The sequence below is a fragment of the Elgaria multicarinata genome, chromosome 7 (assembly GCF_023053635.1).
Source record: "Elgaria multicarinata webbii isolate HBS135686 ecotype San Diego chromosome 7, rElgMul1.1.pri, whole genome shotgun sequence".
Lineage (NCBI taxonomy): Eukaryota > Metazoa > Chordata > Lepidosauria > Squamata > Anguidae > Elgaria > Elgaria multicarinata.
The window spans coordinates 65,474,731-65,501,972 of record NC_086177.1 but is presented as its reverse complement, the minus strand read 5'-3'; the positions used below and the strand labels follow the sequence as shown (position 1 = coordinate 65,501,972).

Genomic DNA, 27,242 nt, shown 5'->3' with positions numbered 1-27,242 from the left:
AACTGTCGACAATATACAAATCCATTCTTTTCTTTGTTTTACTATATAGAGCACTTTTCAGTCACAATGGTTCCCAAGGCAGTTTTCAATTCAGAACAAATGTAAAAAGAATTCATACTTAAAACAACTTAATTCTAACAAAGTAAATTGGAAGAAATAATAATAATCTGGAGCAACAGGAACATCACACATTAAATCACAATAAGCAAAACAAAAACAAAACAGGAAAACAAAAGAGCAAGAATGGCTTGCTTAGTTTAATCTCTGAAAAAGGAAAGTTTTTTCCTTGATGAAACTCCACCGGAAATCCAAAGGATGGGTCTCCACAGCAAATGCCTTGCTCCTTGTTGAGGATAACCAGCATCTACAATTGACAGTACAAAAAACAGGATTTAGTTGGCACATTTTAAAATGTGGGAGAAACTCATACAAGAGAAGGCATTTCTCCTATACACAGACCCAGATCATATATAGCTTTAAAAGGCTATGAGCAGCAACATGGGTATGGAGATAAGCTGGCTCCCAATGAGGATGTCTTAAACAGGGGTTATATGTTAATAGTGGTTTTCGCCTGTCAACAGATGAGTAGCTAAATACTACAGCAGGTGGAGATTCCAGGCCGCTTTCAAAAGTAATCTCATATAGAGTTTATTCATCCAATTTGGAAGTCTGCAAAGCATGAATAACAGTGACTAGATCATTGTCCTCAAGATCTCTGTGTTTATACTGGTAACCCTTCTTATCTGAATTTATTTTTATTTGAAGGTTTTGGACACCTCCATCCTTTATGGATGTACCACATGGCAGAAAACTGAAATTATATTGGGTGGCCCCAATCAAGTCTGAGTACCTAGTGATTTGCTACTTTAGAAATACAGTAGCTGTGATTACAATGTGAATGCCTTTCACTACACTCTGAATGATTCAACTTTTTAAAAATTTTAAAAAATCCAATTTGGGCTTTGTTCACAGTGACCCTCCAGGTGTAATACCATCCCTGCAGCAGTATCTCAGTAAATACATGCTGTATGGAGATGACAGTTTGTCCCATACACACAATATCTGTTCTGGCTGCTGCAAAAAGCAGCTTTGATAACTTTTTGCTATGTATAAAGAGAAATACAAGTATATATAGGCTTCCCCTCTGCCGCCAGGTACAGTGACATGGCTTTCAGGTATGACATGTGGCAGGGGCCTATATGAGCAATTCTCTGCAGCCGCTTGTATTCAGGCAATCTTACAGCTAAGATAGACAGCGATAGTGAGGTGTTCTCCCTAAGTGGCTGAACAGACTACAGTGCTTAGGGAGGTTCAACTTGATGGGTGGCAGCCTTTTGTCATTCTTTTTTAGGGACCCATTGGAAAGAAGAGGTCCACCAATAGGCAAAGCCACCTCCCTCTTGTAGATCTGTAACAATCTGGAACAGTCATATTTGAATACACAAGGCCTGGCCAGTAGTGGTATGGTTAATATGGTTGCTGCTATGCAAGTGTTTACACCAGTATACGTGTAACTGGTTGAGATCCCATGCTGTTCGAACACTGCAAGGAAAAAAGGTAATGTAGCAGTGACAACAACTCTGTTACCACCTACCAGACATAACCACATTCCTGTTGATGACCCCCACGTCTGCATGGGAAGCCCTAATTAACATGTGTCATGGTGTTCCTGCTAGGCCCACCATAGAACCCAGACAAAGTAATACAAGCCACAGCACTCCTTCAACACAGGGCCCAGAAACAGGTTAGTGCCTAGATGGATGGTAGCACATGCAAGGGTTTTCCTTATGCAGGGATTCAGATTATCTAGAAACCCAATCACCATTGGCCTACTAACAACCATTCCCCCCCCCACCCCCAGGGAAAATCTCAGAGACCCAGTGGAGGAACTGGCATCCAATCACAATAGTATCTATGTGAAGGGACCAGGCTTTTAAAAGGGAGAGGAAAGTGGCTCACTGGGACAAGAAACGACGCACACTACAACAACAAGCTCACAGGAAATAGTCATGTAGCCTGCCTGGAAATTCAGAAGGGAAGAAAATTGTAATGAAAAACAGTGGGTGTTCAATTCTCATCCCCCCCACCCCGGAAAAAAATGGTCTCCCAAGGCAAAGCCTGTCTTTGGGGGATCTTGCTGGTAACAATTTTAGAAGGAGAAGAGGTTACCAATGTGGTTAGAATTTGGGCTTTCTTGTCCACAACATTCTAACTGTGGTCACAGATGCAAGAAATGGTCATGTAGGGGGGACCATTGACACTTGTTAGTGGCATGATCTATGGCATACATCTTTCTCTCCTTCTTAGCCTGATGCATGGGAAAGCAGCAGACATGGGGTCCTTTCAGGGCCAGCCTGTATGTGGGGTAGTAACTCAGTGGAAAAACACAGGGTGAGTAAAAGAGACATCAGGTTCAGACCAACTTTCATATATTTAGTCTACAAGAAATCTGGACACAAAAAAGAACTACAAGGCTATCAAATATTCTCAGTACCAGCAAAAAATTTTTTCAAGAAACAGAGGAGCTGTGGGGGCCTCACTTTGGGGATATCTGCCAGTCTAAATGTTGTGACCCAGGAAATAGTTACTGACTCACATTATATCTCTTAGTAGTTGTTGACCCTCTCATTGGGAAATGATAGTCCCAAATGGCCTTTGTTCTTGTGGAAGCCTCTAAGACAGTCCTCTATTGCACAGTAGGAAGAGTTCTTCCCAGCTGAGAGAGAAGCAGCATCGTGTGTGTTTATATTAAAGCAGCCCAAGATCAGGGAAGAAGAGTAGCAGTTTCAAAAGCAGCATTCAAAGCACTGCTTTTCTTTCAGGCAACAGGCACCGCCCCATTCCTGCCATCAGGAGAATGGGCCTTGGATGGCCAACTTCTACAGCTTGGGTGGGACACTAGGCACTGATTATCTTTAGCAAACCTGCTGAGAATGGCATTAAATAGCTAGCACCCACTTCCCAAACTAGAAAATAAAGTAACACTGGTAAATTTGATGCACATTTGGTGTTGACTCAGGTGGAGTAGTAGGTTAGCTAGGTCATTGTGTAGAGCTGACTTGGCAGTGATGTATCACTCCTTGGGCTTGTTCAAGGCTTGAAGGGATAACGGGTGAAAGCCTGGGTAAAGGAGGGGTGGATGTCGTAACATTTTTCAAAAAATCCCTTGGAGAAGGCATCTGGAGGAGAGCCTCAAATTTTGATCATAGGACACTGGTAGTTTCATACTGGGAGAGATGCAGTCCCAAACCATATAGTATAGACTTAGCGCAAGTACTGCAGTAGTATGAATAGGCAGTCAGTGGAAGTAGTCCAGAGCATAGACTACTGAAATCAGATTATCCCTGTCTAGATAAGGGCATAGCTAGACCACCAGTCAAAGGTGGAAGAAGGCACTTTTGAGGCCATTTGAGACTCAAGTGACAGCTCCAGGAGAACCAGCAAACTACAAACTTCCTTCAAAGGGAGTGCAGCAGAATCCAGAACAGGCTGAACACCATTCTTCCAGTCAGAACCACCCATTAACTGCATTTTGGTCTTGTCTGGATTGAGTTTCAGTTTATTAGCCTTCATCTAGACCATCATTGCAGCCAAGCACTGATCTGACACATTCACAACATCACCTAATGATGATGAAAAGGAGAAATAAGAGCTGCTGTGTTACTAAGTTGATTTTTTTAGGGTAAGGAAATGCTCTTTAGTTGTGTGTAGGGGTGGTGGTATCTTCATAGGATTTTTCCAGTGGCTTGGGTGTGTTGTGAGGTCCTTTGCAGCATATGACATCATAGCCAGCCTGCACCCAACCAGATGCTTCTGCCTTAAAAAGTCACAGTATCGCAGTCGTTCTACTGTGTTCTTTTTAGTTAAAGCAACTCCTCTGTGCTTGCTCTGCAATGAAACTCATAACACCCATCACTACCCCTTCAGTCTGAGGTAATGGCCTCCTGCTTGTAGCAAGTTCATCTGACTGTCATTTAGAATAAGACTGAAAATGTACTTGCTACAAGCTGAAGTAAAGCTGCTGGTAGAGCTACTGAATTAATCTTTATGGTCTGCAAGTGGTTGTCAGTTATTAAATGGATTTATTCTTTGTTGATGTTCACTGGATAGAGTGGGGAGAATACTTCATTTGTTGTAAAGCTAGCAGCTGTCGCCAAAGGTGACTCATAAATTTACAAATAAAATAAAAATAGTTGTTCTCAGAAATGGATGTACTCAAAGCTCCTGCCTCAGCTTGTTCCAAGCATTGATAGCTGTTTTTTGTATTTCCTGTTACAGTCCTCCCCCCACACAAGGACCTCAAGGTAGCATGCACCCCTTACTCTTATCCTCCTAACAATCCTGTGAAATAGGTTAGGCTGAAAGTGACTACTTGGATGAGTGGTATTTAAAACCTATATCTGCTCTATCATTCTATTATCCACTGCAGAACATTGGCTCTCATCCCTCTCTGAGGTGGATTGTGGACGTAAATCCATCCCCTTGCCTTTCTCAGCTCCTTCCCTATTAACATTTTACCAGTTATCTCTTGGGAGGATAGGCTTGTACAGCTTATTGTTGTATGTACAAATCTCTGGATGAGGGTCACTATTGATAGTGCCTTCCAATCATTTTGACAAGTGAGCGTCATTTGTCAGTCAAACGAAAATGAGAAATAGAAAATGTTTGCATACATATTTCATATTTTTTTCTCAACAGGTTTTTTTTATCGAATATGTTGACACATGAAACTCACAATTAAAAATCATAACCTCTAGAAAAGCAAAATTGCAGCTTTGTTGCCATCATAGACATTTTGATCAAGCAAAACTACAGCCTTGAACTGTATATCGCATGTATTTTTGTTTCTTTTTCTAAGCTTTTTCGCTTTACAAAATTGCAGGCACCAAGGCTGCAGTTTAAGGTAGGGTTATGGGGAGAGGAGAGCTTTATTAACCTCTTCCCCTCAGGCAGATTTTCTGCTGAAAATCCCCCTAAGCTGCTTTTACATTTACAAGGGGAAAGATACTTGTTTTGCAGGTATCTGACCCTTTTATACAAAGAATGACCACAATAGATAAAATGTAGTTTAGATTTGTTTTTGTATTTTTAAAAAGGAAGCTGTGATTGTAAAAGTCACACTTATAATTGTAGTTTTCAATTGCAAAGCAAAAGTCATATTTTAAATTCAAAATGTTAATATAAGTATATATTTTTTTACAAAATATAACCTTGCCCTAAATATAGATAGTGGTGTTCTAAGGTTATGCAGATGATAGCCTTTACATGACATAATTTCCCCCTCCATTCAATAGCTGTTGTCTTTTAATAAAGTTAAGGCAAATTAAGAGTCAGCTACCCTTTTTTTGCAGTGCTAAGCAATCTTTACTATTTGGGATATTATTCTGGGTACATTTTTAGAGAAATAGCTCTGGTATTATTTTCATTTGGCTGGTCATGTGATATATCAGGTTGCAACTGTTTGTATCAATCATTTCCTTTCCATAGATACTTGCTTCAGTATTGTTGTCTTTCTACCATGACACTTGATTAATATCACCCTCCAAATGTGTTACGTTCGACAAGTAAGTTGTTTGAAGTATCATTGTAGGTTGAACTGAGGTTAAACAAACCATGATGTAGTGACAAATATTTTTTCTGGAAGTTCTGGTACAAGATTGCTTCCTAAATTGGGCAAAATTGCACCTTTGTATATACTAGGGTCTCACAAGTCATTGGCTCAGTTCAGACAACACGTTTCTCAACGGTGGTTTTAGAACTCCATGGTGAGTTTTTACACCGTTAAGAAATGTGTTGTCTGGCGGGAGAACTCCATGCAATAGTGGAGTTCTTTTGGAAAACACTCCACGCAGAATATCCATGCTGTGCAGAGGAGAGTTCCTGCACAACTGCTGTATTGCATGTTGTGTGGTGGGCTCCATGGAGTTTTCTATTGCATTGAGTTGACTTTTCTCACTGGTACAGAGTTCCCCAGCAAGAGCGACAAAAGGAGTGAATGCTATTCTAGGAGAGCTACTAAGATACATATTTTTTTGAAGCAATAGCTGATGGAGTACCATCGGGAGGACTGGGGCGGGGGGAGAGTGGAAGAACTGTCAAACATTGCAATGGATTTTATTCAGCTGCACAGTAGCCCACAGTCACACAATGGTGGAGTTAGAACATGTTCTGTGGGTACCTCCTAAAAACTCAACTGTTGTATGGAGTTCTCACACTGTGTTGACTAACGTGTTGTCTGAACTGAACCTTTGTATGCTATTGTGTTGTATGAAACCTTGCTCTTTTAGAATTTCAGAATGGAATAGGTGCTAGCAAAGTATTATAATTGGTATATGAGAGATAGGCAGCTAGCCTAACAAGTATGTCCTGGGTTGTATGCAAAAATATTAGGTAAATAGTTAACAGTATATGGTCATGGCTGTATATCTGCTCTTAAAATAACCCAAATTCTGTGCTCACGGAAGGAGACCATGATCAATTTCTCTCTCTCTTCCCAGACCTTTACTGCGAGTTATCCAAGCCACAGAAGTTTTGCAGAGGGTACAGGGCACTATAAATGGAAGGAGGGAACAGGGAAGCATTTATCTCTTGCGCTAGTATTGGATACAACCCATTAAGTTAAAGTGTTTACCTATGTAAAAGAACAATCAGGGTGTACAAAACATTACTTGATTTCCAACATTACCAATGTGATTTAATAGATCAGGTATTATATTGATTATTATGCAAATTGTGGCTACTTAAAACAGTGTGAGCATTTAGTTTCCATCTCACAGATAAATGCTATTCTGCCCAGTTACTAGCTTTAGGGAATTGCTTTAGAGAATTCTGACCACTTAGTCTTCAAGTTATGATCTTGCTAAGTGTCCTTATATATGCGTAATGAGAAGCAAACAGTTTCTTAATTTTAGAAATGCTCCACTAAACAGATTTAAACTTTTTACTTTGAAAGACATGTAGCTGCATAATCAAGGTTTCAGTGTCTTGGATAGTATAAAGTATAATATTGTCTATACCTGCAAACCAATGTGTTTATAGCAACCAATTAGTGTACGTGCCTTTTCAAGAAATAGATAAATTAGGGAATGGAAGATTGATTTTAACTCTGAATTTCTTCTTGGAGGTTTATATCAATCCAATCTGATTTGTGCAGCTATGTTGTTGGCAATAATATACTGTATGTATATATTAGCTGAATTGGAAGACTTTTTCATAACTTTTATTATTTTACAGTAATTCTGTGGGGAAGATAGCTTGCGGTGTGGGGGGGAATACAGCTAAGAAAAGGTAGGCCAAATTGTTTTACCCTAAAAATAAATACGTTTTTCCTATGTAAATTATTCCTTTTTTCTTTCAGTAAGTGGTTACTTTATTACAAATTTGGGCTTTGGTGAATTACTGATAATTACAGAAATAATTAAAAAGTGAAAGTTTATAGGATTAGATTATATTTAAAGTTGCAGCCTCTTAAACACTGTTCAAGTTAAGTTTTGTATTGGTAATACCAACTTTTTTGGCCTGTGGTGGCAGTCAGTTACTATTCAAGATGTTGGAGAGTCAACCCTCTTCCCACTTCTTCTGCCCAACATAAACAGCACTTTCTTCTGGAGTAACTTAGCTGAGCAGATCCAGATGGCAGGCTGAAGATGTTGGAAAGTGCTCTTTGCAAAGCCAAAGGAGAAGTCCTAGAAAATGAGACCCTCTGGGGCATCCCTCCATTTTGTTATGAGAGCCTGCTGGCTCAATAGTTCATTGAGCAGAAATCAGTGAACTATGGAGCTAGCAAGCTCATAGAACAAAATGGAGGAATGCCCCAGGGGCATTACCCAGGCAACATTACCCATGTTGCCTGGGTAATGCCACTTCCCAAAGATTGCTGGGAAATGGTGCTGCCTTGAGGCAATTACTGACCTGATTCACATGACACAAAAAGCCTTAGGCCTTTCCTGGACCAGGCTTTATCACGGGGCGAACCCCAGGATCGTCCCTGTGCGTCCACAAGACGCACAGGGGATCCTGGGATCAAGGAGGGATGATCCCTCCCTTGCCCTGGGATAAAGCCCTGGCTTTTGGGCCCGCTTTTTCTGCGGTCCAGGGCTGAGCCCGAGACCACGGAACATGTGGTCCGTAGGTATGGTTTGATCTGGCTCCATGCGATTCCTTGCGCTTAGCTGCGCACAGGGTGCAGCGCTCCTCAGGAGTGCTGTGCCCATTGGGGGTAGGGTGGGGGGAATGGGAAAAGTAATTAAAATTTTAAAAAAAGCCACTTACCTTTAGCACACGAGTGTTCGTGCCCTCCTTCCTATTTAAGAAAAAAAATGGCGGGCATGATGCCTCTCCTCCTGAGGTCATCGCACCTCAAGTGTAAACGGAAGAGGGGTCTCGCGTTAATCACAATGCGAGATCTTCCCTCCTCCATCGCAGACTATGAGGTAGGTCTAGCTAAGGTCTAGTGTGTTGTCACCGTGTGTTGTTTCAGGGTAGTTTGTCATGACATCCAAACCCACAGCATTTTTTTTCATTGTGGGTTGTTTTCCACAAATAAGCCACCGAGAACCCATGAGTTGCTGTTGGGTTGTTCAGGCGGGCTGGTTGTGATGCCTGAACTCAGCAGGGCAGCTTCATTGTGGGTTGTCGGGAACGGCTAGAGAGCCACCCAGTAAGAGCTGTGAGCACCCTTACTGCTCCTCATGATCTTGCTAGTGCCACCATCCTCACCGCCATCTTCCCTCATAGCTTCTACCTCGTGCTTCTAAAAATTGAGAAGAAAGGACACCAAACAGCGTTCGAAAACATTCTCAACCTTTTACAAGTGAACACATTCAAAAGTCCACTGCTTTGAAATTTGCATAATTTCCCCTTCCACTTTTGTATTGTGAAATTTGTGTATATTTACTAATCCCACTCACTACTCTAGCTTGACATTTGCATACCTTTACAGATCCATCTCACTGCTGTTCCTTGAAATTTGCATATTTTTACCGATCCTCATCACTGTTCTGTGACAGCTAACAATGGGGACCAGTGGAGGAAAGCAACAAGCAGGAGGGGAGGTGGGCAGGGATCTGAAAGCGGCTGGTGGCTGCAAGAGAAGAAGCTCTCTGGGCAGGTGCAATTACTTCAGTAGTACAAGAAGCAGCCTTTTTTTAAAAAAAGGTATGTGTTATCAAGGCAAGCGCCAAAGTGAAGAATAAATTGACAAGAGGAGGGATATCTTTATGCTGAGTTAAATAGCAGAGTGGTGGTCTTGTACTCATATGCACGAGATCCCGGATTATTTTTAAAAAGTTTGTGAATGTGTTTAGGGTGACTATACGAAAAGGAGGACAGGACTCTTGTATCTTTAACAGTTGTGTTGAAAAGGGAGTTTCAGCAGTTGTCATTTGTATGCATGTAGCACCTGGTGAAATTCCCTCTTCATCACAACAGTTAAAGCTGCAGGAGATATACTAGAGTGACCAGATACAAAAGAGGGCAGGGCTCCTGAAGATTTAACTGTTGTGATGAAGAGGGAATTTTACCTGGTACTGCATGCATATAGATGACACCTGCTGAAATTCCCTTTCCAATACAACTGTTAAAGATACAGGAGCCCTGTCCTCCTTTTCATACGGTCACTCTAAACGTGTTACCACTTTCATAAGTGCTCTGGAAATTATATGTATTTGGTGATCTGATGCAGAGGGGTGGGAAGTAGGGGTATGCACGGACCCCCCGCTCCGCTTCACTTCCAGATCTGCGATTTGCGGATCGGGCCACTTCGCTCCGCCCCCGCTCCGCCCATGCCCTCTCCACTCCGCTGCGGAGCTCCGGATCAGAGCTCCGTTCCCCCCCCCCCCCAATAGGCTTGCATTAAGCTTAAAAAGTATACAACTTTTTTTCTGTGAATGTTAGAAACCTCACGTTTGGCACCATGACACCTCATGGAGGTATACACACGCATGCCAAGACTCAAGGCAATCCCATCATCCCCTGAATTTTTGGGGAATTTATGAAAATCGGGGGCACGTCCACATGGGATGCCCTAGGGGAGCTCATCCCCTTGCACCACATCTTTTCAGTTGTTCCCCAAAGTTAGGGTGGGTAGCAGTGCTCTCTTATTATTGGCTTAGTATATGATTTCAGGTTGTGTTTGTGCATTTGGTGGGGCTACTGTTTTAAAAAACACTGGGAAAAGTCCATTCAGACTAAGAAAGAGAAGTTCCCAGAATCCCAAGTTACCCGTTTTGCCGATCCCCTCCTCCAACTTTGGGATCATGTGATCATGACTCTGCCTCTCAGCACTTCAAAAAGGTACATCTCCTGCTTTTTTTACCCGATTTTTCCAAAAATTCTAGCAAGCGAACCGCACCACACAGACAGCTGAGAGTAGGCTCAAAATGACCCCCAGCCACGACTCTCGAAGCACAAGAAGTTTCAGAAATATAGCTTCAAAAACAACACAGTTATCCCCCTTTCTTTTCCGCAATTCAATCCTATGGGCGAAATGTTTCAAGATGGCGATCGGATCGGACCGTGGAAACAGGAGCGCTCTGAAAATGGCCGCTTCTCTTCGCCTTGCTTCTAGGGGTCCGCGGTCCGCTTCTACTCCACCTCTGGGCAAGGCAGAGCAGGCCAATTCGCTCCTGCTTCTGCGCTTCTAATCGGAGCGGAGCACATGCCTAGTGGGAAGTTTCCCTCGTGAGTCGGCAATCCCGTCGGACCAATTGAAGTAAGGATGCTGTCTTAGGGAATGAGGAAAAAAGGGTTTCTGCTGCAAATTCATCTGGGCTATGTGCTGGGAATGGGCAGGAGGACTAAGAGGGAAACAGCCCACACCACAGTAAGCTGCAGTAGAGCCCAATCGTCTGCCAGGATAACATGGGTTATCAAGAGCACAACCAACCTATGGTGTGTTATCTTCAGGGTGGCTTATTGTGATGTGCCAACTTGCCCACTCTTTCTTGCAGCTTAATTACCTCACAGGATTGCTAGGATAAAATGGCTGAGGGAAGAACCAGGTATGCCACCCCTAACATCCTTAAAGTAAGGGTGAATAGAATTACAATTAAAAGAACAATACAAAACAGAAAAATCCAAATTAGTGTAATGCATTTATTATACCAACCAAAAGATCTTACACTAATAAAGATTTTGGAGTTTTGCTTATGCTTAACACAGCTATTCTTATTTTTTCTTGTTAAACAAATCTGGTAAGGCACAATGTGTCAGAGGATCCTTTATAGTGATGTTTGGAAACTGCGGCATCATACATATTTTCGCTTAATATCCACAAATGCCAAAACTAAAGTTTGTGTTGCGGCCATGTCACAATTTAAGGTACTTTATGAGAACTGAACTCTCTGTCTTTATAGTCTTATGTGTTGCCATAATATAGCTCCAGTCTTGCCACTGAGATGTCAGTTTCATGGAGATGTGGATTATTTTAAAGCATTTTGTTTACATTTCTATACCACCTAATAGCTGAAGTTCTCTGGGTGGTTCACAACAGTTTATACCACAAATGTATAACAAAATGCAATATTGTAGTTTTATATTGTATTTTGTATTTGTGTTTTTAGGCTGTTGGTTGTTTTATTATGCTTTTCATGTATTTAATTTTGTGAACTGCCCAGAGAGCTTCGGCTATTGGGCGGTATAAAAATGTAATAAATAAATAAAATAAATAAAAGTACAAACCACAATAAAACCTAGCAGCAATGCAGAGATTTAAAACAGTTTCAAGCAGAACCTGTATTTCTAGGTTCCATTTTGAAGGGGGGGAGGGTCCTCTGCCACTCTTGTGTTGTATTCTTCTTTCTATTATATGTGCTTGGGTTGTCTGTCGTTTCGTAGTGTATAACATGGTTAACAGATTTCCTCCCCCCCTAAAGGAAGTTTTAGACTGCAATATTAACAAATTATAGCCTATTTTGTTATCATTTCAAAGATCCATTTTCCCCTCCCCCAACATATTCATTGGCTGACCAGCCAACAATTCTAATGGTTTTTGTTTGTTTTTAATTTAAGCGCTACTAGTACTTACAGGGTTTTTCACAGTGAATCAAAAAAGTGCCATTGATTTCAGTAGGGGTGGGGGAATTAAACCCCATGTTAACTCTCCCATTGAAAACTGGGAGCAGGGACTTTTATCTTTGGCTGAATTAGACAAATGTTAATTTTATCGTTTCTGGGCTGGTTAACTGGTCCTCCTCCTCTTGCCTCACCACAGAACTGGAATTTTGCTGTATTCTTTGGCTTTTTTCCTTATAAAGTGATGCAAGATGTTTGTGCAAGGCCAGTCTATCAGTTAACACTACTCTTTTGCTGTTGTACTGACCAAAATTTTACTACTGATCATAGATTAAAAGATGGCTGTAGAATCCATTTCAGCTTTGGCTTATGTTAAGTTTTCTTCATAGACTAGAGGGTGTATTGATTAAGACAGGAGGCTGAATGCCAACTTGTGCTTCCTTATTTCAGTAAGAGTAACATAAGGCCTACTATAGTCATGCTTTGTGTTGATTATTGCTACTAGAGCACCAGAGCAACTCTTTCTTTCTTTTGCTTTCTTTGCTGTCACTTAGCATTATCTTCCTGAATGGAGAATTGACTATGGATCTGCTCTTTTCTTTTGATAGGCCTGTTTCCCTCTGAGGATCAAATACACATTTCCAGCCTGACTTTGTTTTGACCTAATTCCATTTGGGGAGGCTGATATGGATTACTTTGACCTAGCAAGGCTCATGGTTACAAACTCTGAGAACCTGTGGTATACGTCGAACATTTGGGTTAATTGAACATTTTTATTATCCAGAATATTAGACACAAATGAATACTATTAGCTTTTCCTACCTAGTGATCTCTGCATTAAATTTGATATTTAAAGCTTGTGAAAATAAAAGCATGTCCTCTTAAAAATCTTCTAGGATTTTCTTGCGAAGCAGTATTGAACCAGACAGGATTGGACCGTCTTCTGCACAGAACGTCAAGGAAGCACCTGCCAATGTATTGCTGAAGTTAATTGAATTGTTACAGAAAATCATCATGGGAGGAGCTGTGAGCGCAGGAGAAGACAATGATGATTTAATTGATAACTTGAAAGAAGCACAATATATTCGCACTGAAAGAGTGGAGCAAGCCTTCAGAGCTATTGATCGTGGAGATTATTATCTGGAAGGCTATAGGGATAATGCATATAAAGACTTGGCTTGGAAGCATGGAAATATACATTTATCAGCACCTTGCATTTATTCTGAAGTCATGGAAGCATTGAAACTTCAGCCAGGACTGTCTTTTCTTAATCTGGGTAGTGGAACTGGCTATTTAAGCACAATGGTTGGATTGATATTAGGTAATTATTTTTTAATGATTAAACTTATGTTTGATGGTAGACACAATTTATAGGTAATCTCTGTTTTACTTGTGTAACTCTCACTCAGTTGAGTTTTAGCAGGGACATTCAAGTATTGTTCAAGCATGAATTATTATTCAAGCATTTAAAATAATAATCACATTCCAGTATTATTCAAGCGTAAATTATTATTCAGGCATTTAAAAAAAATAAGCAATCTTCCATTTGATATAAAACTGATATTTACTTTTAAGTTGTGCCTTTATCTATCTTGTTATTTCAAAGGTGAATGCTAAATATTTGTTTTGATCCACTGTCCCTTTATGCCAATTTATACAAGATGTGGGAGACTTGTAATTGGATAGCCTGGTGCCTAGTTAAAAGTAGCTGTGAGCAGAACAGTTTGATTTGGGCAGCAGAAATGTAATCTAGTTTCTGTGCTCACAGTCACTGTATTTTCTCCAACGGAGATAATTGCATTTGGGGGGGGGGGGAATACAAGTAGGTGCACATTATACCTCCCGTCACCTAGTACCTTAGTCCTGATCCAAGTTGGAAGGCCCTTCAGAAATAAAACTGTAAGACAGGGATGGGCAACTTTTAGCCCTCCAGATGTTTTGGCCTATAATTCTGCAAATAAATTGTCATTGGCAATGGTGGCTAGGGCTTTTGGGAGTTGTAGACCAAACATCTGGAAGGCCACAAGTTGCCCAACCCTAACATAGATGGAACCAACTATGGATTTCTTGTGTAGTTTGGTTGTGAATAATGTTATTAAAATATTGTCAGTCATGAAAATGATAAATCACAAAATGCATGGTTCTTAATTTCAACAATATGGTGTTATTAGCATAAAACTTGAAAAAAGAATTGACATTATTCTTTGTCCTAGAATAAACAGCTGACTCGCTGCTCCCTCTGGTGGGGAATTAAACGTTTCCCTACTCAATGCAATGTCGATCAAATTCTATGAATTAGCTGCTAGCTTCTTACTCAATGTTTATCTTCAGGCATTTAAATTGGGTATGCCCAGTGGCCGTAGAATGAAGGGGGTGGGGGCGGAAATAGAGTAGAGTGGCTCGTATTTTCATCAGTGCTTGTGATGTAATCAGTGACACAAATACTCATTCTTAAGGCACTTCTAAATGGCAGCTTCTCCAGCAAATTGCATCACCAACACTGGAAGTTGAACAGGAAATTTTCAGATCTGGAGAACTTGCTGGTATGGAGGTTTAGCCTATGGTGGCTGGCTTGGCCACTGTGCCACTTCTGCTATACTGCTAGTTTGCATGCATTAGCATGGACCAGTACAGGGATCAGCACAGTTCCCATATGGCTTGCAGATATCAGATGCACTGGCACAGAGTTAGTTGCAAATGCCTTTCCTAGAAGTGCCCTAACAGCTTGATTCCAAAAACTCTACTAAAGCAAATTTTTAATTCTCTAAACAGCTCTGCCTTTGGAAATATTTTGGACAATGCATGTACTGACAACTTTTATAAATTGTTTTTACCTAAAAGGAAATTTGTAAACATGTCTTCCTGTAAATGTTGCTTTGTCAATGAATCAGATTTTTTTCATTCGATGTCATGGAGCACAGAGGGCCAGTTCACACAAACCATTAACTTCCCTTCACATTCTGTTGGTTTTGATAACAAAAATATGAAGAAAGCTGCATACAAATACAGCCATAATCTCAGTGCTGCAAAAGGTACTGCTATGTGTTGAAAATGACTAATAACTATGTAGGGAGGCAAAATACATGAAGAATGTAACCATCCATGATGATACTATCTGTAAAGAAAGAATATACTCAGTCCTCCCTCAAGCATTTCAAAGTAATGTACAAAACACCTTGACTTCATATCTTATTTTGATATCCTGGATGAAATAATGAAAATCTGCCCATTATGTACATACGTTATAGCTAGGTTTGCATTGATTGCTCCCACTCCACACACTTAATCCTATGACTTAACTCTGCTGCAATTAATGCTTGAAAAGTCCCTCAGCTTTGACATCCTTTTCCACTTAAAGTTAAGGAAGGTGCAAGTAGGGCTATGAAGAAGGGTGAACTGAGCAGCAATTGTCTTCTCAACTGCAAGGGGTTGTGCATATTTTTTTATATTTTTTTTGCACATGTCCAGCTTTCTAGAAGCACATAAACAAATGGTTGTGGTTGAAAAAATAATAAATTTAAAAATCAAGAAAAAGGGAGGATTTTAATGGGAAAAAAATCCTTATCTGAGCTGCCCCTTTCAAGCTTAAAAAGCACAACTATGGCTTCAGTGCAAACTTTCTCTCTTCTTTTCGGTACCAGACAGATAGGTGCCACCGGCTGGGTTCTTTAGCCTTTCTATTTGTATGTATTGAACCATAGTACTTAAATCCTGTTCTGGAATTCTTACAATTCATCCCATGCCCTGTGAATATCTTCCCCCTTGTCTATATCTAACTTAATGCCTCCCCCTTTAGCTCCTTCTGATCTACAAGAGACAAGCACATGTACCAAGTGCTACCCACTTCTCTAGTTCCTTATTATTATTATTATTATTATTATTATTATTATTATTATTGTTAGTAGTAGTAATAGTATCCTGCCTTTTGCCCAATACTGAGCCTCAGGGCGGTCTTACAAAGTTTAAAACATACATTTTAAAACATAGGAAAAGAAATGTAAAAAAAAAAGTTTAAAATACCCAACAAAATTATAAGTCATTAACATAGATGGAGAACTAAATTACTCTCCAAAGGCCTGCTGGAACAAACAAGTTTTAGCCTGCTTCCGAAAGCCCATCAAAGAGGGAGCCAGTCTAGCTTCCCTGGGAAGAGAGTTCCAAAGCACTGGAGCAGCCATTAAGGCCCTCTCCCATGTTCCTACCAAGCACGCCTGTGAAGATGGCGGGACTGAAAGAAGGGCTTCTCCAGAAGATCTTAAAGCACGGGCAGGCTCATAAGGGAGAACATGGTCTTTCAAAAATATTACTGACGTAATGTTGTTTAGCATTCACATCTGATCTCTGTTTTCATGTACAAGATACCCATTGATTCAGTGAGACTTAAATTGCTGCTAATTCTTAATTTACAGGGCCTTTTGGAATAAATCATGGAATAGAACTTCATCCAGATGTGGTGGAATATGCCAAGGAAAAACTGGAGAGTTTCATAAAATATAGTGATAGTTTTGATAAGTAAGTATATTTACTGCTTGGCTGTTTTGTGGTAAAATGTTGCTTTTTGGTGGTGGTAAAATATGCACAAGTTTTTTTGGTGTGTGTGGTGGTGGTTGATTTTAAGAAAAGCTTACAGTGCCCATTATTGCAACCACAATGAAAAGTCTGCAATGCTATTTTAAAGTTAGAAGTCTTCAAAATAAATTGAAATGTGTAACTCAATTTGAATTATATACAATCCATTAGGATGAGTGGAGGCTTTACTGCAATTGCATTATTAATAATCCTGGCCTATCCTTTGAGATATTCTGTTACTAACATAGATATATGTGCCACAGCCTTATTGTGTCTATTGTTGTTTGAGCAGAACCTTCAATCCCCTACCATATCCTTCCCCAATCCAGTCCTGTGCACAGGTCTCTGTGTGCTCATTTCCACAAGCTGGGGATGGACTGTATTGTCTCTTCAAAGTGTATAAGAAGAACTGGGTTTACTTCTAAATATCACTGAAGTTCAAATTGGACTATATTTTGACCATTAGTAATGGAATAAAGATGTATTTTCAATAGTAGTATCTATGTCTCTGCTCTTTTTCATATTTTGGGTTATTTGTTGGCTAAAATGAAAGAGTCCATACTGTGTCATTCATATCTTGTGTATTATTCAGCATTTAGCACAGTAACTATTTTAGAACTGTATCTTGACACATATTTCAGGTATGTATCAATTGCTGATATCTAGTTGGGCAGTGCATTAATATCTACCTATTTGCCTTTTCAAATAATATATTCTTAGTCATAACCTTCATTACACATTGAATAGCACCTGTGGCACATCTACACAAGTTCAAATGCATGATTTCATTGTATGCCAACTGAACACTGATATGCAACCAAGCCACAGGATCAACAGTACAAACCAGTGGAAATATTTTCCCCCAACTGCCTAAGATCTGTTACTGATATGGTTGCTCGATCTGGTTTGGGTAACACTGTTAGCATATATTTCCTCTGCCTTGAAACCATACATTCTACTTTTGTAATGCTAGAGAAGGACAAATAGCATTTTTTTTTTTGTATTTTGTCATAAATAGGAATTATGCATAAACAGTCATATTTGGATGTGCTTCCAGGTGAGCCTTGTATTGTGCAATAACCCTGCCTCATTCACAGAATTGTATGGCTTGTCCAGAGTTGTATTCCTCCACTTGTAACCCTCACATGTTTTCCTACTGCTTCTTCCATCTTTTCTCTTACTGTAGACAATTCATTAAAGAAAAACACCCAGAATAGCTGTGTAGTGTCTTATGATTGGCAACTCTAGGACTTGTTCATCTGGAAGCATTCTAGATACCAGCTAATTTTTAGTTGAAATCAATCACTAGAATCTTGACTATTATTAATATTTTCAGGTGTGTAAATACTGGCATATGCCTACTTCTGGGTGAAGATGACTTCTCTTCATCAGCTACAGAAGCCTGTTTCTGACATAAAGGATGTTGACATCCAGAGTTCTCATCCTTTCATTTGCATCAATTATCACTATATGACAAGACTTAGGAGACTTGTATAAGTATTGTATAAGCTTTTACAGTTGCTGAAAGGCATGAGTCTTACTGAATCTTATTTTGAGGTACATGTACTATTAAAATTATTTTAATGCATATCCCATTTTCTACCAGGTAGGCTCCCAAATTATATTACAAACTTTTACAAGCTGCACTATTAAAAATAAAACCAATAAGTGAAACTGAAAACAAATATGTATTTAAAACAGCAGTTAAAGAATTGGTGTGTGTGTGTGTGTGTGTGTGTGTGTGTGTGTGTGTGTGTCAAACACCCATTAAAACCTTTGAAAAATAAAAGCAGTTCTTCCCTGACTTCTAAAAAATGTACTTTATTTAATTACAGGATTTTGTTTTAATTAGAAGCATTCTGGACAGATTACAATATTCAGAAAAAAATACAAAGAACAAAACACTAAACACATAACCATATAAAGTAAAGTAGAGCCAGTAAATGAGCTTGAAGACTGAAAAAAATAAAACAGAAGGAAAGCGAAATGCTTTGCAAAAAAATAACAAAATATACACCTAGTGGCTAAGGGAAGCTAGGCAAGACAAATCTCCCAGGTCATGAAAGTTCGTAATTTGGGTACTTCTACAGGAGGCTATAGAAGGGGATGCGGAAGACCATAAAGGGTAACCTGCAAATTAGTGCCCTCCAGATGTTTTGAAGTGCAGTGCATCTGATGGTCACTAGGTTAGGAGAAAGTGATAGAGGTAATGACAATCTTTCACGTATCCTGGCCTTATATCGTTTATGGCTCTTTAAAGGTGAAATCAAAAGGGACGGGACAGAGACTTGTGCGCACCTTTTAGTCAAGAAGATCCTTATGGCATCCAAAAGAGTAATTCTAGTGGAAGGGAATGCCACTGTTTTTAATGAACAGCAAATGAAATAGGACTTGAATCACCTACAGAGCAGTGAACCTGAGCACCTAACTTGCATACTTTATTTTATTTATTACATTTATATCCTGTCTTTCCACTAAAAGTAGTGCTAAGATGGCTAACAATAAAATATGGATTAAAATAACTTTTAAAGTAAAACTCATGAAATAAAAACACATCGTTAAAAATGATAGCACTGGGTGATCAACACCCCAGTTCAGCAACAAATCAGCTGAAATGCAAAAATCTGAGTCAAAATGTTTTTGCCTGCTGGGGAAGCTAGCCTGGCCTCCCTTGGCAGATAGTTCTAGGACCTGGGAGCAGCCACCGAAAGTGTTCCTGTCAAATGTGCTTGACAGAATCTGAAAATAATCTGGTGGTAGAAAAGCTTTATAACTTTTGTAATATTTCACCTGGTCAGTATAAATGTTCTTTCATATTCTGACTCTTAACAATTGCTGCTTTCTCTGGCTCATTTTTTAATCAATTTGTAATAATTTGGGAGCTTCAGGTTGAATCCTAAGCATTATATATTTGTATTATTCTAAATGTTGTTTTCCTAAAAAGTATTCAGAAATTAACAAATATGTGACTTAACATTTCTCTGTGATATTTTGCGTGCAGTTTAGATGAGAAGTGGACTGTTTCTCTAAACCAAAAAAATCTGTGTGTTGCTTTGCCTTCATTGGTAATATGAATTAGTACAAAAACACTTCAGAGAAAATCACCATGGTGTCTCTAAGGGCTGTAGTCAAATGATTGTCTAATCCATTCCTCAAGACAGAATTAGTAATGTAGAAATAAATACTGCACAATTTAGTATGTATGTACACCACCTTTCTTACACAAGTGCATTTGTGAATATGGCTGGCAGTTGTACGACCATACTTCTGTTGATTAGGAGTGTAATGATCAAGTTTACATGCAAAAATCATACATTTCTTATAGACAAATTGAGTTAAGATAGTTCTTTACCCTTTACTTGGCAAACATGACTAGATTACTTCCGTAAGAGTAGCTTGGCTTGTTATGTCTTGAATGTTCTGTGCCAAATACTTGAGTTACACAAATGAATTTTATACTTTGTCTTTCTCTGGCAATTAGATCAATACTTCCTTGATCTGAAAATAATGTCTGCAGCTATACTTTTCTAAAGATGCATATCCTTCAAAACGTTATATTTATCCGTGACAGGAGGTCATTTTTGTAAGGCTATTCTATTAATCATTTGTTTCCATCTTCAAATGTTTAGTTCTCCTTTGGAATGGAGACAACACTTGGAAAAACACAAAAGGCGAACATTTCTTTTTTATTTGATTTTAATAGAAAATGTTGCTTCAAGCAACAAAAACAGACAATCATGTTCAATACAGACTGCACTTTGGAGGAATACTTCATACATTTTGGTAGTTGCTTTGCCCTGATTTTGAGACTTAGTAAGCAGTATTTTTAATTAACATGAGCCATTTCAGATTTTTAAGATGGAAGAAGCCTTAAAAATGTAATGCACAGATGTAGCAGTGGTGGGGCCCCTCTTCACCTGTTTATTGAAGGGGAATGTGTTGTCTTTTCTGCTCCCAGTCAGCTTCTAGATGTAGAATATCCGTCTTGGAGGGAGAGCAACGGGGCAATGCTAGGTTGCCCATCTGCTAGCAGCCTATCCAAACTCCAAGTACACAAGCTGATATGATCTCTACTGTGCAAGAAAGCCAACACTTCATCTCTGGGCCATATGAAACTATCATCATTCTTCTAAAGAAATCTCTACAATGGTAAGTGATGAGAATCGTAGTACCACTACTACTGGGATAGGTCTTATGGTTAAGATAGCCTTTTTAGTCGATAATATCAATAGGGAAGAAAGTCAGCTTACTTTCATCAATCTCTCATCAGTGCATTTTAGTTCTGACAACATAGTGAAGGCTAGAAAATGAAGTTCTGGTGTTCTTCAAAATGGAAGCTGAACTGTCACATGTTTCCTTGTTTAAACAACTTCAGCAAAAGAGTATTCCCTCTGGAATGTTTTTCATGTTGCTTTAATTTGGACAGCTTTGGTGTTCTCTTTTGATTTATCTGAAGATCTCACAGAAGAAGACTGTATATTTACATCATGGTGTCCTGGAAGATCACACTGGAATCATGAATTCAGTTTTTGGTTTGTCTACCCTGATGCATGGAAGCATAGCAGAATAAATGAAGAAACTGTAAAGCAGACATCACTTCAATTCAAAGTTGAAATTTTACGTAGGAGCAATCCAGATAGTGGAATTATGCCTTAAGAAAAACAGTTTTGTCCAAATGATGCATCTCTTCAATCAACAGGAATATTACAGTGTATGATTGTATGGGGGCATGTGTCATGACTTGAATAATTGGGGCCAGGATATTTGAGGGAGCGCTTTCTCTCTTAGGAATCTGCCTGGTCACTGAGGTAATCAGATGAGGCACACCTGGTGGTTCCATATGGACCTGCAGTCTGTTTGAAGTCCTTTCACGTATTGGCTCCCTATCTATGAAACTCCCCGCCTGCTGATGTTACATAGGCACCAACCAACATTGCTTCATTTTTGGGCACCTTCTGAAGACATTTTTATTTAAACAACCATTCCCTGACTGACCAGCCACAGTTTTACTGGTGCAATCTGATATTAAAAGATTTAATTACATATTTCTATTGTTATTTTTCTCCCCTTTTTATTCACCACTTGGGTACTTCATTAGATGTAGAACAAGATATACATCTGATAAATTAATAATCATTGCTATTTTATTTTTATTTATTTAATCCATTTCTTGGCTGCCTTTACATACCATAGTCTTCTCAAGGTGGCATGCAGAATAAAAACAATACAACAATACTGTTACTTCACTTGAACAGAAGACAACTATTTACAAATCTCAAATACAATGTTGCTACTAACAGTACAAAACAGCTGTTTACAAGTTTCTAATAGAACATTACTAATACGCAATACTACTTCACTTGAACAGAAGACAACTATTTACAAGTTTCTAATAGAATGTTACTACTACATAATACAACAATACTACTTCACTTGAACAGAAGACAACTGTGCAGTTTATTTTCCCTTACTAGCACTATTTCTTTGTTTAAAAAGCAAGTATAGCAAAATAAATACTATTGTAATTTTAATTAAATGACCTTCATAAAAGCATTCTAGCACCTATACTATGATTGCATTTTCATTTGATGAAAGTACATTCATTCGTTCAGAATATCTACATGTATGTTTAACTGTATACTGCAATAAATATATGTGATTGGTTTAGACTCTTTAGACTCTTTATGCCTGGCTTTCTATTGGGAATCTTCAAAACATGAGGTTCTAAATAATGTGAATGCCTTCCGCAGAGCTAAATTTTTTTGGATCTATAGTTTTGACTACAAAGGCATCAGATTTAAAAAATATGTCCAGATTGTGAAAGTGCCATGGTCCTTACTCTGTAGTCCGGAGCAAATGAGATTTGTTTGAGAGTTTATTTCAGCCTTGCAAATAAGTTCACAAATATTACTAGCCTGAAAAATATTTTACTAGCCTGCTGGGGGCTGGCAGAAGAGGGAAAAAGAGCTTTATCCCTCCCGCAGCAGCCTAATTTGATGGGTTTGCCATTGCCTAGGGATTTTTGGAGATGTGATTTTTGTATGTAGATGGCCATATACCAAGAATGAACACTCTATTCTCTATAGCAAAATGTTATCTTGGATATGTGAGTTCTCTTCTGATATAGACACACAGAAATTATTTTATAGGACTCTACTCTGAAATCAGGTTTGCCTTTCTAACTTTTACTTTTAATACTGAACAAAAAGATATGGTATGAGATCACAGAACATATACATAAACACTGAGTATTTGTTGTAGCAAGCAAAACACATTTCATTTTTTCCCAAATGTTCCAGGAGCCTGGCTTCCTTTTCTTTTTCTTTTTTCTTTTTATCATCATCATCATCATCATCAATAGAATGAAGTATCTTACTCATATGACATTTCTGTCCACAAAGGAAAAGAGAAGTCAAGGGAGGACAAATGTTCTTCTCCTGAAATCTCTCAGCTCTAATATTCAAAGGATTGCTGAGGAGCTGATTATATATAATGCTCAGCAAAGGAAGGAACATGAACCTCAACACTATTTAGATATAAATTAATATTTTTACCAAAATTCCAAGCTGTGATTGGGGAGTAATATATTTATTTCATAGTCACACAACAGCTTTCCTTTCAGTTCCCAAAACAGGGTACTTTGATTTTAGGTCACAACTGAGTTCCCTTCCTTGACCTCTAGTGATTTTTAATTTTTGTGAACCACCCAGAGAGCTTTGGCTATTGGGGGTGGGGGTGGGGGTATAAAAATGGAATAAATAAATAAAAAGTGTGAACTGTTTTCGGTTCTATTGTATTTACTTCCAAAAATATTGCATGTCATCTTCACTCATTTACATCATAAGCTGAAAATATTAACAATACTCTTATTTACTACCCAACTATACATTTTTTGTTTGAATCCTTTATCTGAAGGATGTGTTGTTGTTTTCCTGAGTTTAAGTAGGAAATCATTCAGCCTCGCCCCCCTCCCAATTTGCCATGTAGGTTAACAATGGTGGGCTAAGAGGTTTCTGTGAATCACTATTGATAATATTGCCTGTTAGCAGAACATAAATTTAGCACAATTTTAATGTCTTTGACACTGTTTTCATAAACTGCTGCATAGATGTTTGATTTAATGTTTCTTAAAAAATGCTGAAATCCAAAGCATTATTACATAGATTAGGATTGAGCCAAGTGTCTCTTTCCAATTTCTTGTCAAGTCAATGAGCAAGTGCAATATGCTTTATATTCGTAAGTAATGGATCCTAACATATGAATCTTTGCAGTAGGAATTGTTTTCAATAGAGTTTTATGACTCAACAAAGGTCATGTGGCTGAACTAATCTGAGTGGGAGGATTTAATTGATGGCTGCATCACAATGGCTGCCAGTGTAGGAAAGACTGTGTGTGTTTGAGCGTCATATTAAAATGTTACTTCATATAGGTCATAAAGCCTATATTAAGCACAGAATTAGGTATTTGTAATAGCATTCTAGAAAAATAGGCTAGACAGGTTTTTTGGTTTTTTAAGAATGGGAGCAGGGGCACAAAGACGTTGTATCACTATTCCCCTCTTGCATGCTCATCACTTCTGCTTTGGTTTAAAGCACTGTAAATGCTATAGAGGAATGTACCGGAGATGTTTTCGTTCTAGCATGATGCATTCTACTGTGCATTCTACTCAAGACAGTTAAGAATATTCTAGCAAAAATAATCCATACTTTTCTACTGCACCTTTAACATTAGCTTTCATAAACAAAAATGTCCTACACAGAAAAAGTCTTTCATAGAGGTCTTGAGAGAATTCTTATTAGATCTTCAGCTTTTTAACGCACATTACAAAATGTTATGTGAGGGAGATTATTTGGAAGACTTCACGGCAATCAATGAGGTTAGAAATTAAGATACAAAAATTATTCTCAAACTGTTACAGTATGCTCAGCATGAGTTCTGATATTGTACCCTGTGGGATATGTTTAATGTTTCAGGGGAAGATAGAAGTGGGAAAACTGAGAGGGTGAAACAGAAAAAATATTGTTGCTCTCACTTGGGTTTTAATTCATTTCTGTCTCTCCTCAGCAGATGCCATCTGTATGGATCTATCCCCTTCTTGATTTCCCACCTCTGGTCCTATGAATTTGAGGAATCTAGCATAATCTTGTGAGCTGTGATGCCCAGCATGTGCTGCCCCTTTATTCCCCATTCCCTGTCTCAGATTGGTTTGCAAACTAGCCTGTCCAGCTTATCTTCCTTTGTACTTGTATCTGTGGGTGAATTGTCTGGGAGAAGGCCTCACTTCACTATGTTACTACTTTGAAAAATCAGGAAGGCAGAGATCAGTTACAAGCCATAAGCATTAATTCGTTATTTTTACCCCTATTTCTATATTAACTTCACACAGGCAACTCATTTCTGTGATTGTTCAGATTAAATTAGAATATAATGAAAAATACACTCTATTTTACATATGGTTAATTTTGTGTGTGCTCTCATCAAATAAAATAGTACACAAATTTTAGAGCTACCTTCTAGTAATCAGATCATCTAGTAACCAGATCATCCTCCAGCCAGATTAGGTAGAAGTCAAGATCAGCTCTATAATAATAACTTCTTACGTAAATTCCAAGGGTAGCCTGCTTTTTGGCAACTAGATCTATCTGGTCCAATACAATCTAAAGTATAGCAGCATTTCATTGATAGATTATGGAAGGAGGAGAATGTTGAATAGTACATGATATCAATGGAAAATGTGGAACATGTGAACCTACCCCTTTCAGCAGGAATACTAACATTCAGTGTGCCCGTAATGGCAAAACCTGCCCTTATGATAACATCTACATTGCTCTTCTGGTTCTTTTAGAAACGTGACTTGTATAAGGCCTGGTTCAAAGGCAAACATTCCTATTGTTACCTGCGTGGAAAGGCTTCATTGTTTAGGCAGAGCATCAAGATCATTAAAATGGGTTTGGACTCCATTGTGTTGCTTGTTAAGTTGCATATGGGTACCTAAATGGCGTATGAGTCCCTTGGCTTGGTAGTCCACCAGAACTCAGGGTGTACTGCTCACTTTTCCCTGCCACTCTTTCCCTGCTCACTTTTCCCATTAGTTGGGAGCAGAATTGCTCAGGATTGTTCTGTGTGGGGGTAGGCTTTACCCTCATCCCTCTCCCAGTGAAACAGATGCAGAGGTTGCTTTTGGAGAGAGTCTTTAAATTATGCCACCACAGTGATGACATTCCCTGATTTCAGTGGGCAATGAGTGAGCAACCCTACCCTGTGAAGTAGTTGTAGGTAGCTAAATAGACTTTCTTTCCTCCTAAAATACGTTTCTAGAAGAGTCTCTTTGTCTTTTTACTCCTATCTATCAATAGTATATATTCTATGGAACTTACATAGGTAAAAAGGTTGACCATTGAGCTGCTAGACTTAACTCAGATTCTGTGCTCAGAATATATTATACAAATTTACTTCTTTTAAATCCTTTATTCTGAACTCAGCATTTGAATTACACTTCCAATATTCTGTGTAATTTAACGGCAATAGCTTTATTATATTATGGAAGCCTATGGTCAAACAAGTATTTTCATCATATATACACAAAGCAAAATGTGTAGTCACTACATGAAATGTTGTACACAGTGGACTACAAACATTTTCCTACAAAGAAGAGATCTCTGGTGACAAATTTGTTATGTGAAAATTAGTTATTTTGCTTCAAATTAAGTTTTAAATAATATCTGGTGGCACCGAGCCATTTATGCCTTTTAAAATTTATTATTTTAAACATTTATATCTCACCTTTTCTTAATTTCAAAACAGTTAATGATGCCAAAACAAACAATATAAAAACATATCTACACACTAATAGTGAACTCAATTCTTTTTAAAAAACTTTTTGAATGTGTTTTAATTTTACCTTATCTTGTACACCACTCTGAAACTTTGAATGGGGAGCAGTATATAAATATAGGGTGACCATATGAAAAGGAGGACAGGGCTCCTGTATCTTTAACAGTTGCATTGAAAAGGGAATTTCAGCAGGTGTCATTTGTATATATGGAAATCCTAGTGAAATTCCCTCTTCATCACAACAGTCAAAGCTGCAGGTACCCTGCCCTCTTTTAGATCAGGTCACCCTAGTATAGCTCCTGCACCTTTATCTGTGGTGATGAAGAGGGAATTTCACCAGGTTCTCCATATATGCAAATGACATCTGCTGAAATTTCCTTTTCTATGCAACTGTTAAAGATACAGGGGCCCTGTCCTCCTTTTCATATGGTCATCCTAATAAATACTGGAAAGAGAAAGAAGGAAAGAAAGAAAGAAAGAAAGAAAGAAAGAAATTCTCTGAGAGCCATTCCTTATGTAACCGAAACAGCACCATCAATACTCAAGAGGGAGACACCAGCAGTCTTGGAAGAAGACAAAAGAGTGCAAAATTACCACACATCTTCCGGAAGGGGTAGTGCTTGGTGTGGGAAAGCAAAATCCTGTCCCAGGTGGACTGAGCATGCTCAGTGGACACAGTATGCTGACTGATTGTTGCGGGGAGGGGGGTGTGATTGAAGGAGGGTGATAAAATGGAGTGCTGGAAACCTGAACAGGAGCATTCCATCATGCTGTGGCAGGTCCTACTAGTCACAACTAAAAGCAGTGCTGAACACTAAAAAGTGACA

At 38.8% G+C, this 27,242-nt stretch overlaps 1 protein-coding gene across 4 annotated transcripts in view; it reads left to right on the top strand.

Annotated features, from left to right (window-relative positions):
* The window catches only part of PCMTD1 (protein-L-isoaspartate (D-aspartate) O-methyltransferase domain containing 1), a 46,659-nt gene that overhangs the window by 5,154 nt on the left and 14,263 nt on the right, over positions 1-27,242 (top strand). For 2 of the 4 annotated variants that reach the window (XM_063130711.1, XM_063130713.1), the window contains exons 2-3: positions 12,909-13,333; positions 16,422-16,524. In XM_063130711.1, the coding sequence (XP_062986781.1) occupies positions 13,027-13,333; positions 16,422-16,524 (410 nt within the window). In that variant the 5' untranslated portion in view covers positions 12,909-13,026. Of the gene's footprint in view, positions 1-12,620; positions 13,334-16,421; positions 16,525-20,640; positions 20,731-27,242 lie in introns of those variants that run through there. The other 2 variants (XM_063130712.1, XM_063130714.1) reach the window with 2 other exon arrangements.